Source organism: Poecilia latipinna, unplaced genomic scaffold (assembly GCF_001443285.1).
Source record: "Poecilia latipinna isolate Pla-1442-1.1 unplaced genomic scaffold, P_latipinna-1.0 Scaffold57, whole genome shotgun sequence".
Taxonomy (NCBI): Eukaryota; Metazoa; Chordata; class Actinopteri; order Cyprinodontiformes; family Poeciliidae; genus Poecilia; species Poecilia latipinna.
In genome coordinates this window covers 752,591-767,869 of record NW_015112673.1, presented here as the reverse complement: position 1 = coordinate 767,869, position 15,279 = coordinate 752,591, and the positions used below count along the sequence as shown (strand labels likewise).

General features: G+C 39.1%; 1 protein-coding gene across 5 annotated transcripts in view; it reads left to right on the top strand.

The window, feature by feature from the left end:
- LOC106961260 (death-inducer obliterator 1) overlaps positions 1-15,074 on the top strand; it is a 32,647-nt gene extending 17,573 nt beyond the window's left edge. For 3 of the 5 annotated variants that reach the window (XM_015054883.1, XM_015054874.1, XM_015054857.1), the window contains 10 exons: positions 3,255-3,771; positions 4,938-5,097; positions 5,231-5,347; positions 5,440-5,547; positions 5,630-5,786; positions 6,146-6,752; positions 6,847-7,000; positions 7,098-7,187; positions 7,283-7,478; positions 8,099-15,074. In XM_015054883.1, the coding sequence (XP_014910369.1) occupies positions 3,255-3,771; positions 4,938-5,097; positions 5,231-5,347; positions 5,440-5,547; positions 5,630-5,786; positions 6,146-6,752; positions 6,847-7,000; positions 7,098-7,187; positions 7,283-7,478; positions 8,099-14,472 (8,480 nt within the window). In that variant the 3' untranslated portion in view covers positions 14,473-15,074. The remainder of the gene's footprint in view (positions 1-3,254; positions 3,772-4,937; positions 5,098-5,230; positions 5,348-5,439; positions 5,548-5,629; positions 5,787-6,145; positions 6,753-6,846; positions 7,001-7,097; positions 7,188-7,282; positions 7,479-8,098) is intronic. The other 2 variants (XM_015054865.1, XM_015054892.1) reach the window with 2 other exon arrangements.
- The last annotated feature ends 205 nt before the right edge of the window (positions 15,075-15,279 follow it).

Below are 15,279 nucleotides of genomic sequence, written 5' to 3'. Positions count from 1 at the left end.
AACAGAGCCTAAAGACTTTCATGAGCCATTTACCTGGGTGATTGACAGGAAGTATGAATCTAATAAGATAAGAGTTGAAACACTTCAAAGGAGAACTCCTTCATTTTACCTTCATTAAGGTAAAACATGTCTGTGTATAGCTTGATCAATTCAAAATAAAATGAGATGGTTGTAAATGCAAAAATTCCAGACAAGACTGGGTTTTGTCAACATTTAAATTGTTTGGGGCCAGAGGTTTAACTTTTTCAGTGGAAACACAAAGAACTGGAACCGGTTTGGTGAAAATGGCCCTTTTGTCAGAAAACAGGATGAAAAACAAGGAACACAGAAAGAGCAGGAGTATATTTGTGATGTGCTTTAAAGCAAGTTTAAGTTATGAAACAATTTCCCAGATTTTGAACATCTCCACATGCTATGTTACAGACATTATCAGAAGCGTTTATCAGAACTGTAAATCTAGCAAGACTTGGCCATCTACCTAAGCTGTCAGGGTGTGGCACAGCACTGAACAGAGAAGAGACCAAATTCACTTTGGTAACATAGGACCTGTAGAGATCCAAATTTGTTGGGAGAAGAACTTCCAACAAATCTTGGCCTTTTTGGGAATGTATCAAGAAAGAAGAAGGGTGTCTGATTTGGTCACAGAAGACCAAAATTAAACTTCACATTCAAAATGATGTGCATGGTGGAAAATTAACACAGGTGAAATGTGGTGGGGATGATTTTCTTCAGACATAGAAACTGGGCAGAGTTGATGGGAAGATGGATGGAGCTAAATACAGGAAGAAAACCTGTTGAGACTTAAGATTTGCTTACAGCAAGACAATGACCTTAAAAAATACAGCCGGAGTAACAGTGGGACAGTTTAGATCAAAACATGTTCATGGTCTAGTTAAAGTCCAGACTTTTTTAGAAAACCATTAATCCAGTTCTTTGTATTTTGCAATTACACACTGCTTTGTTTTGGTCGATTCAAGAAAATCCCAATAAAAGGTATTAAAGCCTGTGGCTTTACCTATAGGCAATGTGGAAAATTTCAAAGGGTATGGAAAACCTTTGCATGTTTCTGTCTCTAAACTATAACCCATCTGCTGTGAAGAGGGAGAATCTGTTTGTGTAATACTTAGATGATTTGTTCAGTTCAGCAGAGGGGAACTGTTTAAATATCAAACTGGCCACAACAGAGATTCAGAATGCTTTCTAAGCAACAGAGTATTGATCTCTGAATCGAGAGGTGTCATCATTTTTTGGACATTCGTTTAACCCAATGAAACATCTGCTTTTTAGAGAAAGTTAATAATAATAATATTTATTATATATATACTCTTTGTTTTGCAAGGTAGGCTTATAGATGGTACTCTTATTTTAGTATTGATCTATGTCTGCAGTAGTTTGTCTTAATGATGCAAAAATCAAATAGTCAATAATAATGGGATTATCTCTGTTCATTAAAGGCACAAAAATTGAGAAATCACTTTTTTTAGTGTGTAAACACCAACATACATCATGATATTAGTATTTATATCTCAAGAACAAACATAAACATCAGTCAGCAAGCTGATTTTTTTTTTGTGCAAAGTGTTTGTGCCACTTTTTAGTATGTTACATCTACAAATAATCCTGTTGAACTTACCGACCAATGACACCAAATAATTAAGAAGTGCTTTGTTATATTTCAGTTGGACAGAGGAAATCAGCTACACAGACACCGTTGATGTAAATATTCTCAGAAAGATGCTTCATCTCTCAAATACATTAAACATTATCTCAGTGTGTCTCTGCAGTTCACAAATTACATTTTGATGCCATTAAATTGGCTCCATTGGGCGTAAATATTACAAATGCAAAGAAATAAATTGACGACTGTGAAGGACTAGTCCTGTTTCAGTGATCCTTTTGTAAACATATTTACTGAATAAATCTGAGGAGCAACATAAGAAGAGTTTTAGGCAGAGTAGCTGCATATTAAAGTGATAAAACAAATTAATTTTAAGGTGTGAATTTATAAATGATCTGATCTTTACCAATTCTAAGGTGAAGTTTACAAAACAGATACCACTGACGTCTTCATACATTAAACAGAAATGAAAGAAAAATGTAGAAGTCTGCAAATACTAAGTACCCCCTTAAAATTGTGGAAAGGTGCAAAAAACATAAAAACCCTACCAAGTAGTACAGTTTTTAAAATCGTTATAAATTTACTGTTTTCTGTTCAGAGAGCTAACTTAGTTGAAAATTTTATTGCAGGTACTGAAAATGAAAAGTAATTAGAACAACATTGAAAAAAAAAAAACAGAAGTTAAAACATCGCTAAGCTGTTTAGTGTGACTTGAAAAGTACACTTTTTCCAAAGACAGCCTTGAAATATAAGCAAAATGGCAAAAAGGTCAACTGAAAAATGTCACAGTAGGAAAAACATCCCAAGAAATATATCCATTGTTTTTTTGCTGCTAATTCATAAGGGTTTTTTCTTATTATTTATTCAGCAGTGAATATGAATTATGAATTTGCTCTTTCTTCTCTAACAAAATGTTTTATCTGTAAAGTTCACATCATCAGAAGCTATTCTCGATCTAGTCTTTGTGTCTTCACAGCGGCATCTAATTAGATTTACTTATTGGCTTATTTTGATTTTTTGTTTAATTTGTATATTTACATTATTGTAGTTTTTTAAGAGTATTTACTCATATTTTATTTGGTGCAGCTTTTACTTTCACAGAAAGTACAAGCTGTGAAATGGTACCTGGTTGAAGATCTTAACATAAATCATGCAGACTGATGAGTGCATTCAATGTTATAACTCATTTAGTTATATAATTTCAGTCTGATATTTTTCTTCTTGGTTACATAACAGCAGAAATTACCTCCAAGAGTTACTGCATTGAAACTAGACCCGATTCTCTTGTACATACCAGTCCAGAAATAACAATAAAAAGGAAAGTTGTACACAGAAATGCAAGTAAAAAAAAAGATTGTCTTCTACATAGGAAATTGCTTTTTACCAACATCTGGAAGATCTGATTCCTTCTCCTGACCGTAATTCATATTCTGGTTCATTCATACGTGTGAAGCGCTGGAATTAGAAAACAAAGTTATGTTCACTTCATGTGCATCTTAATCAAACATTCATGTATGCAGAATAAATATACTAGAGAAAACTAGAAAGATAAATAAGTAGTAATCAGTGACTAATTTGTGCATGTTTTTCTCATATTTATAAAATGCCACATTTTTCTTTTGTCCTCATTTTTTAGCAGCTGATGAGACCAGTGACAAGCCAGAGCCTGACACTGAGGCCGTATCTCTTCCGAAACAATGTCCAGAGGAGCCCACAGCAGACGCTCCTCTACTCCCCCAGCCTGTAGCTGAGGAACCCCCATTACAGAGTCCGACCCAGGAAAAAGAACCTGAAAGTACTGATGTGTCCAATCAGCAAAAAGCAGCAGAAAGTGTCTCGCCACCACCAACATCTGAGAAATCTGATCAACCTGCTGCCACCCAAGCTCCTCCCGTTTCAGCTGTTCAACATCTAGAGATGGGCGCCCTGATCGTCAAAAAGACGACATATGTTATACCAAAGAAACAGCCCGTACCTCAGGCTTCATGCAGCCAGCCGTCCCAGAAACCGTCCGCAGTTCCAGCTCTGCTGAGCGAAACTCGAAATCTGCTGGTGCCTCCAGCACCCAGCGCTCCGTCCTCCAGACCCTCTCAGCCCAATAACCAGGTCCGACAGAGCATCCAGCGCTCCCTTACCGCCATCTTGTTCAAGAGGTGAGAACTACCTTAGAGACTCGCATTAAAGCCTCTGAAGCATGTAATTGACTAATTTCATTTTAATGAATGTTTTCATAATGAAATTGGGTGAATACGACTTTAATAAAATAAGGTTCGCTGTTGTAAAGAAGATGGAGCCAAAATTAGAAAATCATGCAAAACTATATTTCAGTGATGAAACTCACCAATCCAAGCCTTGTGAATCTTCCCCATTGCTCCTTAATGGGCTTTAACATTCTCTCAAAGCTGTGCATTCTTTTCATTCCTACACTTTTTCCTTCCACTCAATTTTCCAATAATGTAGCTGAATAATGTTTTTTTCATTTACTGGTTGTAGGTAATATTTTAAATAAAAAAAAGGATTGGGGTTTTCATTAGCAATAATTAATACTAGTTCAAAAAATTAGAAATGTATTGATATTACTTCTTGATACACCTGTGGTTATTCCCACTATTGGTGGCTGTCGAACCACTAAAATATAAATTATGTCAGCTTTTTACACAGTGCTTCTGTCTTTTAGAGTTTTTTTTTTATTTATTCATTTTTTTACCAATATGTGTAAGAAACTTTTGATCATATCAAGTTTACCCAATTTAGCTGGATTATTAGAAACAAAGGCCATTTTCATTATGTCCTTTTAAACCTCTTCAGTACCATGGCCAAGATAAGAAAAAAAAATCACAGAATAAAGTCCTAATATAATTAATTTTGAGCATTTTGTGAAGTTGTACTTTGGTATGGGTTTTACAAATAACAAAATACTTAATCCTTTTACACATCAGCATCAAGTTACTATCAGTAGCAGAAACGATCGTTTCGAAGAAAGAACCCCACAGTTTTGGTTTCTGGTCACGTCAGATCTTTAACTATCCAAGTTTTTTTCTCATTAAAATATATTTCCCGTCATAATTTTATGACTTTCTTCTGTATATATTGCATCTTTTTCTGCAACTATTATGACTTTATTCTTGAAATAATAAAAAAAAAAATCCTTATTGCTTGGCTCTAATATTCCGTTAAACATCAAAAAATGATATATAATACATTTCTGTCATGATTTGTATTGGTGACCAAGAAAATTCATCCTTTTCGTCTGGATCTCAAGAATAACATTTCCATGTTGGTGTGTAAAATGATTGGAGATATATTTTTCTTTCTTTAGGGTAAGTGACTGTGACGATCTGGAGATGCCTGAGAGCGAAGTTGTAAAACTTGTTGCTGGCATTGAGAAGGAAATGTTTGACATATTCCGCAATACAGACAGCAAATACATGAACAAGTATAGAACTATAATGTTCAACATAAAAGATCCCAGAAATAAGGTTGGTTGACATCTTAGTGGATTTTTTTTTTCATATTATTATTTTTTTCACCTCTTGATGTTCAAATCTGATTCTTCATAGGATCTTTTTTTCCATTGTGAAATCAAAAGTTGCCTTTTTTACTGTTTTCTAGGGCTTGTTGTATCGGGTTGTAAATGGAGAAATCGGCCCTTTCAGACTGGTCAGAATGACCCAAAAGGACATGCAGGCTACTAAAGCCCCTGAGCCAACTACTAACGAAACAACTCAGGTAAAGAATATCTGAAAACAAAAAGGGATTTTAATGAATTATATAAAACAAATGAAAAATATTGAGTGCTTTGATTGTTTTTGATTGTAAAGGTTAAAGTTGAAGCTTCTAAGGGGACAAATATCCCAAAACCTGAAGCCGTGAAGATCGATCTGCCCAGTTTGAATCCTCCTAGACCCGAAAGAAAGCCAGAGAGCACGGTCTGTACTATTGTCACTTCTGGTGGAACCTTTAATGTTTATTATACTTATTTTGTATTTTTATTTTACCTTTGGCTCTTAGGATCAGAAGAAAGTTCTTCCCTCTCAACCTTCCAAATCTAGAGTTATGCAACTAAGCAAGAGCAAAAAGATGCCAGATATACTTTCCTGCATGCTTAAGGATACAACATCAGAACACAAGGCTCACCTCTTTGACTTGAAATGCAGAATATGCACAGGTAAATACAAAATACAATTTTATTAACTGATTCAACTACTATTATACATTAAAAGTTGATGAGCTTCAGGTTTGGTTTGCTCTTTGACTTTAGTTTTAGCGATAGAAGCTGTTTTGTATTTTTGCAATGCTTAGTTTTTTACACAGAGATGGAGAAGAAAATCAGAGATGATATTTGATCATGAGATGTGTAGACAAACTATCTAAACTTGTTTATGTGCATTTAAAATAACTTTTGAGTAACTGAAAATATTATCTATGTAATCTAAATAATACTTATAATATATCATTACCTAAAATAAGCACATAAAGCCAGCTTAAAATGTATTGGTTAAAACTATTTTGTATTCATTCTCAAAGGCCAGATGCAGGCTGCTGAAGGTGAAGAACCTGCTAAGAAAAAGTCAAAGGTCTCTACATCAAGAGACAAGACTGATAAGATATCTTGGAAGAAGCCTGGGGGAGACGAGTCTCCTCTCTTGGCACCACCTGACACACCTGAAATGGAGTCTCCTACATTTTCACTGATGGAGCCATCGTCCCAAACTGACATTGATTCTCCAAAATTGACAATTGTTGAATCTCCTGCTTCCCCGATGATGGATTCTCCTGCCTCTCCAGCATTAGAGTCTCCTGCTTCCCCCATCATGGAGTCTCCTGCTTCTCCAACTCCAGAGGGATTCACAGTGCCTGCACCAAAGAGATCATACACACCAGTTGTGATTCCCACTGTCTCCACTGTAACCATTACAAGACGTGACCCCCGAACTGCAGCAAACAGGTTTACTGCTTCCTCAGGTGGCAACATTGTTTCCAAACAAGCAGCTCCTTACGCTGCTATGAAAGGTAGCCTGGCACCGAGCTCAGCCCCACCACCTTCAGTTCCACCACCAAAAGCATTACCCAAATCAATCTTAATGAAGCCATCCTCCTCTGCTGACCCAAGACTTAGTGGTGCATCCTCCAGGTACTTAAAGAGTTTCAATTCTAAATCTGGTTTTAGTGTTTTTGGGAAGAAATATGGGGATGTAAATTGTACTCTGCCATTGCTTGTGTTTCAGAGCCACAGTCTCTCAGACCCCAACAGATGGTGATACTACACAGTTCCTAGCTAAGCAGGGCATACTGTGGAAAGGCTTTGTAAACATGCTCACGGTGGCCAAGTTTGTGACGAAGGGATATCTGGTTTCAGGACCTGCTGAAAATATTAAAGCGGTAAAGTGATGCACAATGGTGCTTAATGCTAGCTGAGCACATCTGCCTCTTTCATAGAGGAAATCGTTGTAAAACTACTGTTTTGTGTGTTGTGCAGGATTTGCCTGATACCATACAAATCGGGGGGAGAATCTTACCTGAGACTGTGTGGGATTATGTTGTAAAACTGAAAACCTCAGTTACAAAGGCAAGCAAGATGTTTTTCATATATATGCCTCCACCTTGCGAGGTAGAGTGGAGGGTGTATCACTTATTTTTTACTCATTCTTCTGTTTTGTTTAGGAGTTGTGTGTGATCCGGTTTCACCCTGCAACAGAGGAGGAAGAGGTAGCCTACGTGTCCCTGTTTTCCTACTTCAGCAGCAGAGGCCGTTTTGGTGTCGTTGCCAACATAAGCCGTTCCATCAAAGATGTATATCTTGTCCCTCTTGGCGCAAATGAGTCGATCCCATCCATACTACAACCTTTTGAAGGTCCAGGTATGAAAATGTTTGACTTTTGTGTTTTATCATGGCCTTTAACTTCACCCTATCTTTAAAAGTTATTTTATTTGAATTTTATTTCCACTAAAAATGCACTGATCAGGCTTTCTCTGACCAATTCAGATTTTTGCTGCTGATTCTATTTTGATAACATTTGATTTTTCTTTCTCCATGACACATAAATAAGAAAAAAGTGCAACAGGTTTGTTAATTGAGATAGGAGTTTAGAATCCAACAGAAGATAAAAGAAATATGAGTTTCCTTAACCTCTTTTAATTTTTACTGATGAATTTGATTTTCTTAAACACAAAAGATAGTGAGAGCTTTTGGTTTTAAAGTACAAAAAAGTCAGATTTTTCTGACCCACTAATCACTCATTAGGACCAGCAAAGGGAAAATTTTACAATTCATAGGTACATCTGAGTTTATATTTGCATAGAAAAGTACCTGTTTTTTTATGTAGCCTAAATTCAACTCAAGTGTTGATATACACACAGAAACTTCATAGAAAGGTCAACGTTTTTGTTTTTATTCAGGAATATTTCAGAGCTTTTAAGTTGTATTTAAGTAAAATAATTTAGAATACTTTGTTTAATTTATTTTGTTTATTTTTTCAGGCCTTGAAAAGAACAGACCCAATCTTCTTTTGGGTCTAGCAATTGTCCAGAAGTTAAAGCGTCCAGGAAGCTTCCCTCAGGAAATTGAAGAGAAGAAACCCAAAGTTAACATGTCCAAAGACCCTATGTGGATTCCAAAACCACCAGTCCTCTATGGTTCTGACAAGTTGGACATGTTCAAACCATATGATCCAGAGACTCCTGCTACTTCCTCTCCTCCTGGTTCGCCATCGGATTCTTCTTCTTCTGGCTCAATTACCATACCATCCCTCTTAAGTTCCATTAAAGCAACTCCTTCAGTCTCATCCATTGCTGCCACTGAGTCCACATCTGTTAGCAACTCAGTCAAGAATGTTACACCATCATCCAGCAATAATAACCCATTGCAGACTATTTTGAAGACATTGTTTGGGGGAAAGGAGTCAGACCCCACAACCTCCTCTGACGGGAGTTCCCCCAAAGCAACAGAAAGTTCCAAGAAGAGACCAGTGTTTCCTAAAGTGTCTGGACCTATGGTTGATCCAATAGTTCAGCAGTATGGACAGAAATCAAAAGTCAAACGGGTCGAACAGGAAGAAGAAAAGGAAGATGACTTTGACAGGCCGTATGACCCTGAAGAGGAGTATGATCCTGCAAAGGGATACAAAATTTTTACTCCACAAATCACAGACAGTAATAAGACTGATGACTCTGCATTATCAGGCTTGGTGGAAGACGATGTGGCCTATGATCCAGAAGATGAAACTATCTTTGAAGTATTTCAAAGTGATGTTGTCGTAACAAAGCTCCCCATTCCAGCCCAAAATGCAGAGACACCAACATTACCAACACCAGTTTCTGATTCCACTCCAGCTACACTTAAATCTAACCCAACTTCTGTAGTGTCGACTTTTCATACAGGCGCTGTCGTTGTCTCAGCTGCAACACTGAGTGAACAGCAGCGGATGCTTGAGGAACTTAATAAGCAAATTGAAGAGCAAAAGCGACAGCTAAAAGAGCAGGAAGAGGTGCTGCGTAAACAGAGAGAAGCTGTGGGTATGTTTATGGCTCACTTTTCTGTTTCTGATACATTGATGTCTCCTCCCACAAAATCTTTGCCGCTTGGTCAGCTGTCAGCTGTGCAGAGTGCTGTAATGCCAACAGACTCGAAGCCTGCAGACAAATCTGAAAAGGTCAACAACAATACAGTGATGGAAGATAATTCTGGTGTAAAGTCAGAAACTGTTAAGCTAGAACATACAAATGTCAGTGATAATTTAAAAGATACCACAACTACACTGACAGAACAAATGGGAACGAAAGAAAATGCAAAGGAATGTGAGAAATATTCATCTGCTGGAGAGATTGAAGACTCTGATGTAGCTTATGACCCTGAAGATGAGTCACTTTTTGATGAAATCCAAGATGATGTATTTAAGGGAGGGAGTACAAAGACTAACGATGGTTCATCAAGGACTGGGGATAGTGTTGGGAATAAAGGCAATTCTCCAAATTCACACCACAGCAGAAGGCGAAGGTCGTCACCTAAAAGACGGAGTCGCCGAGAAAGGGACCGCAGAAGCCCTTCAAAAAGGTCACGGAGGCGTTCTCGGTCACATTCTAGGAGACATAGAGACAAGGATAGACACAGAAGTGAAAGAGAGAGGTCAAGGCATAGAACCAGAGATCCATCTGATTATCCAGGACACCATCGAAAAGACCATGCTGCTAGCAGACATTCTCATGGGCTGAGAAGGTCCTCATCTTCACCAAGAAGAAAACAGTCTGCCTCTCTTTCACCAAAACGCCACAGGGGAGCTCCTTTACAAGTCATTGATAAAACAAAGCATAGAAGTGGTCCATGCAATCCTTCTGAGACCGTAAAGACATCCATAGAATCAACACCATCAGTTGTTGGAATTAAAAATGAGCCAAATGAACTTAAGCTTGAGTGCAATCTGGTTGAGAACCCTGTTACACACTCGGTTGCACTTATTCAAAATGTGAAGACTGAGATTTTAGAACCGTCAATCAGTCAGTGCGATAATCAAATGAACAGTTCTCCTAGTCAAGAAAACAAACTGTCCCTGCAGGAAACATGGCTTCAAGACAAAATTGAAAGCAAAATTCCTCTGAGAGAAATTGATCCACCTCTTCGAGATTCTCCTGAAAGTCCAGATCCAGAACCACAGTTTTCAAAACCTTTCAGCACTGAGAGTGTTGACTGTGCTAAAACTACAGATTCCGAGGAGCAAAACAGTGCTTCAGCACCATTTCTTAAAGATGAAAATGACTCTGTGGTAGTTAGTCGTCAAACAACTTCCAGTCTACAAAAAGGACCAAATATCCAGGACTCGGGACCAGAAATGGATGCTGTTTTACACAATGTTCTACCTGGTCCAAGTTTTCAAAGCACTGGAAATCCAACAGCAAATATAAAAGATTACGAACACAGTGTGACCCAAACAGATCTAGTGGACAAGAAAATTGGCTTTACGGGGCCTGATAGAAAAGGGCTTGACATGCAGCATATAATGAGAAATGCTTTGGGACCTATTCCAAGCACTCAGAACACTCATGCAGATGGTTCAGAGAGACGTGCAATGCAACAAGCAACATGTCTTCAGGGCTCATTGTTAAATTTGATAAAAAATCATAACCCCAATGTAACTGATTCACAGACTGTCTCAAGAGTTTCCCCAGATAAAATGCAAGGAACAGAAAGCTCTTCTTTCCAAGTCATTAACCAAGGCGTAACTCCGTCCCGCTCTGGAGTGATGCAAAATGTTGTGCAAAGTGCATCAAATTCTGAAATTCAAGTATTACGAACACAAATTGAGACCCAAAATCAATTTGTTAGAAGCCAGTTGTCAGATAGATCTCTGCCTGGGTCAAATGATTCTGTCTCAGCTGTTCAACATCGTAATCCAAATATTAATGACCAAAATGTCGGTTATTACAGAGAACCTTTGCCTTTTTTGAAAACAGATGAGTTAAGATCGCAGCCAAAGAACGCAGACAGCAAGTCAGACATTATGAAAATAGACACATCATTTGGGAGTCCACAGTTTGAGGGAAGGATTTCACATCCTGGGACTTTGGGTTCTCATATTAGAATGGTTAATAAAACAGGTCACAACCCATCTTTTTTTGGATTCAGAGGAGATCAGACACATTCAAAACATACTGAAAGTCTTTCCATTGATGAAAGAGGACTTGGGAAAAGGGAATCTCAACCCATTAAAAGAGATCCAGACTTCAGTGATGGTCTAGAATGTGGAGACAAGCTGGATATTTCAAATCCAGACTGGAGAGGTCCAGGGTCATTTCAGATAAATCAAAATAAGGGCCTTGGTCCACCTGAAAGACCTTTATGTTCGAATCCCCCACAGTCAGACAGTGGAGATGCTCAAAAAGGATTAAATAGGGAGTCAACAGATCTGGTCAGAATAGGAACATTTATACAAAATGATTGGCGTACCCATCAGTTTGGTGAAAGAGTGACAAATTTGGAGAGTCAGGGACCTTGCAAAATAGGCACTCAAAACTTTCAGTATGGACAAAGAAATAAAGAACGAAGTCCAGACAGACAAACTTTCAAGCATGATTTTAGGGGACCAAGAGGGACAGATTTTGTAGGACCCAGAACTGAAATAAGAAATCCTGAGTTGCAGTTCACAAGGAATGACACTAGACAACCTGTGTGTTCAGATATGATGGGAAAATGGTCAGAAAATAAAGGCCCTGACACTGAAGCCTCAATGCATGGCAGGAGAGAACCAGTGGGTCCAGATTTTAAGATACAGGGACCTGAATGGATAGGTTCTAGGAATGAGAACTCTATGCATGACAGTAGAGGACCAGGGCGTCCAGATCTCGTGGGACAAAGACTTGAACAAAGAAACTGGCCTGAAAGGAGAGCACCAGATGCCCCTGGAGGAGGAGGTCCAAATTTCAGAGGAGGACCTGAAACAAGAGGCTTGTCTATAGAGCAACACAGGTCTGAAAATCGAGAATTTAGAGGTCCAGTTTTCCGAGGGCCAGGTCCCGAAGGCAGATACTTAACTACGCAAAGACCTGGGCCAGACAAAATATCTGAACATCCAAATTTTATTGAGCAAGGGTTTGATAATACAAATGCCAGGAGAATGACGGGAGGTCCAGATTTCAGTAGGCCTGTAAATGAAATGAGGAGTCCTGCTATGGATAGCCAAAATTCTGACAGGAGAGGATCACAAGAACCAGAAAACTGGGGACCAGGATCTGAAAGAAAAGGAACATATTTGGGGCGTGGTGGGCCTGATAGCATAGAACAAGGAAGAATTCTCCCGGGTTTAGAAGGTCCTAAACCTGTACAGGGAGGACCACACTTCAGGGAAAATGTAACAGAAGGTGCATGTCTAAATTCGGAAGGCTCAGAACACAGGGGGAGAAGTCCAAATCTCAGAGGTTGTAATTCAGATATGGTGGGTTCAGAATTAAATAGAACAGGACCAGGGGTTCCAAGAACAGGGAGAATAGGTCCTCCAGTTGAATGTACCAAAGGCCCAAACATTAGAGACCCGCGACCAGAAAGAGTGACTCCAAATGTGAAACAAGCAAACAGAAGCCCTCCAAGAGACTCACAATTCAGGTGTCCTGAGCAAGGAAGAACATTTTCAAATATGGAGGGTCTGCAGCCTAATAGGAACATGGTGCACCCTGAAGAAGTGGAACATAACAGAAATGTTGTGGGAGGCCCTGGGACTACAGGGATGGTTCCAAGATTTTGTAGGAGACCAGATTATGAGGGCCCAGTCCCTGATGAACAAAATCCAAGGGGCCCAAGCTTTAGAGAACCCATGCCTGTGAGACCACGTCCAGGCATGGATGGCCGAAGACCTGACTGGAGAGAATCAAGTGATTGTAGAGATCGAGGCGCCAGGGAGGAAAGGGCAAATACAGAGGATCTTGGATATGACAGACAAAATGACTGGGGGGAGGCTGAACCTGTTCAAGAATTTCCTGATTTTGAGGAATTAGAATCTGATAGGAGAGGTCAAAATTTTAGACCTTCAAGGCTAATGAGAAGAAGCATCAGAAGACCGGGACCAAATGCCCGTGGCTTTGCACCGAGTCGGAGGGGTGGTGTCTTTGAAGGGAAATGGTTAGACAGACGAGGGCCAAGATTTGAAGAGCTGGAGGGAGGTGAATCTTCTGGAGATATTTGGGACAACAGTGGTGACAGAGGTTTAGAGACTTTCCAAGATCATCCTGATGAACAAGGTGAAGGTCATAGTTTCCATGATAACCATAGTGAATGGACACAGGATGGAGAAAATGTGCAGTTTTCTGTTTCTGGAGATGACTGGGATGGGCCTGGTTTTAGGCATCCAAGGTCTGTTCGTGACAACCCAGACATGGATTGTCCTGGCCCTAATAGAGAAAGAGAAGAACATGAATGGACTGAGTCTGGTAGAGAAGATTCTGGGGCATTTTTCAGAGGGAGAGGGGGTCCATGCAATAGAAGACAAAGCTGGTGTAGAGTCCGAGGTAGAGGACGAGGATCAGTTCAGCAAAGACATGCAAACATGGATGATGATTGGAGACATCAGGACTTTGAGGAGGATATGAGAGGCCATGATCGTGGGACACCCTGGCCTCAAAGGGAAGCCAAACATCCAAACAGGAGACCATTTGAGATGGAGGCTCCAGGAGGTCCAGATTTAAGATACCCAGAAACTTCCTACAGAAATTTCAATGATGAAGGTCCCGAGTCAGATAGGAGAGTTTCAGATTTTGGGGAATCCAGCTCTGAAAGGCGTAGTGCAGACATGGATGCAGGAGCAGACCCTGAAGGATTTGAGCGTAACTTTAGGAGAGTAAGAAGGGGTCCAATAATGAGACAAGGGCCTAGCAGTGCAGAACGTAGGGGAGCGTCACCCAATAATTCAGATTTTAGACCTGGTAGATGGGATTCAAACTCAGAATTTCCTGAATCTAATAGAAGAGATGTAGATAGGAGGGAAAGAGAACAAAGACATCCAGGTCAAACAACTAGCAGGGGGAGAAGAGGTCCTCATCAAGGTGACCATGGCCCTCATGAAGGACCTCCAGCACCATTCAATAGGCCTTTAGGTCCCGGTCCAAGCAGAGAAGGACATTCATTCCATGACTTTGACAGCCCACAAAATCAACGAGCTGTGCAACCTCAAAGACACAGAGGTGCCTTACTTCCCACTCCTGATGGTCCGGTTTCAGATCCTGTGATGAAAAGTCATGATGCCTCCTCTATGAAAGCACCACAGTTTGGCTCCCCATTCAATAGGAACAGGGGAACAAGTAGAGGCAGAGCAATGGATAATTGGTTCAGAGGGCGTGCAAGAGGGCCAGGACGAGGAGCCCCTGCTCGTTAAAGAAATGTAGGGTAAGAAGATTGAATGCGGTTAAATTACTAAAACAGAGGTTTAACACGACAAAGTTTTAATAAGAAATAAACAAAATATGGACAGTCTTGGATCTTAAAACCATATTGATCTAATATTGAGACTTGCAAATATCTCAAAGTATGTATGTTTTCTTTAGGATTCCAAGGCTATAAGACACTTTAATATTGCTTCCTGAAATGTATGGTTTTGTAAAGGCAGTTTTCATTTATATTACAACTTGACCCACATGCAAGCCCATTGGTAAAATCTGTAATGGTTAACTGATACAGAAATGCTGAGTTTTTGTGTTAATTATGTTCGACTTTGTTTCCAGTCATAGTAGTTGTTTGATTATGACCTACACTTTGTAAATTGTTGTATATTATACTACCTGGGGGCATTTCTGGAAGGAAATAGTTTGAAAAGCTTTGTACAAAAGTAGTTCTTTTTGTTTTTGTTTTTAAGAGTCGTAACATCACTGTATTACGTTGTCTTTGTTACATTTTTATGCTCATAAAAGTGTAACTTGTTTCAGTGTTCTTTTAGAATGCTACAAGTCAATAAAGAGTCATTTTAAAAACTTGTAAAAATGTAACTTGTCAGTGCTTCTTCACTGGATTTTTGTTTTGATTAGGTGCAACAGTAGAGATATCTATTTATGTTGATATCATCTTATATCAAGACAAAATAGGCTATTAGTTTGGAAAATGAACTGGTTTTTTTATTTCCAAAAAGAGTAAAAACTTATCATGTTATGTCAGCTACCCCAAAAGTATGTTTTACCTTTATCATAAG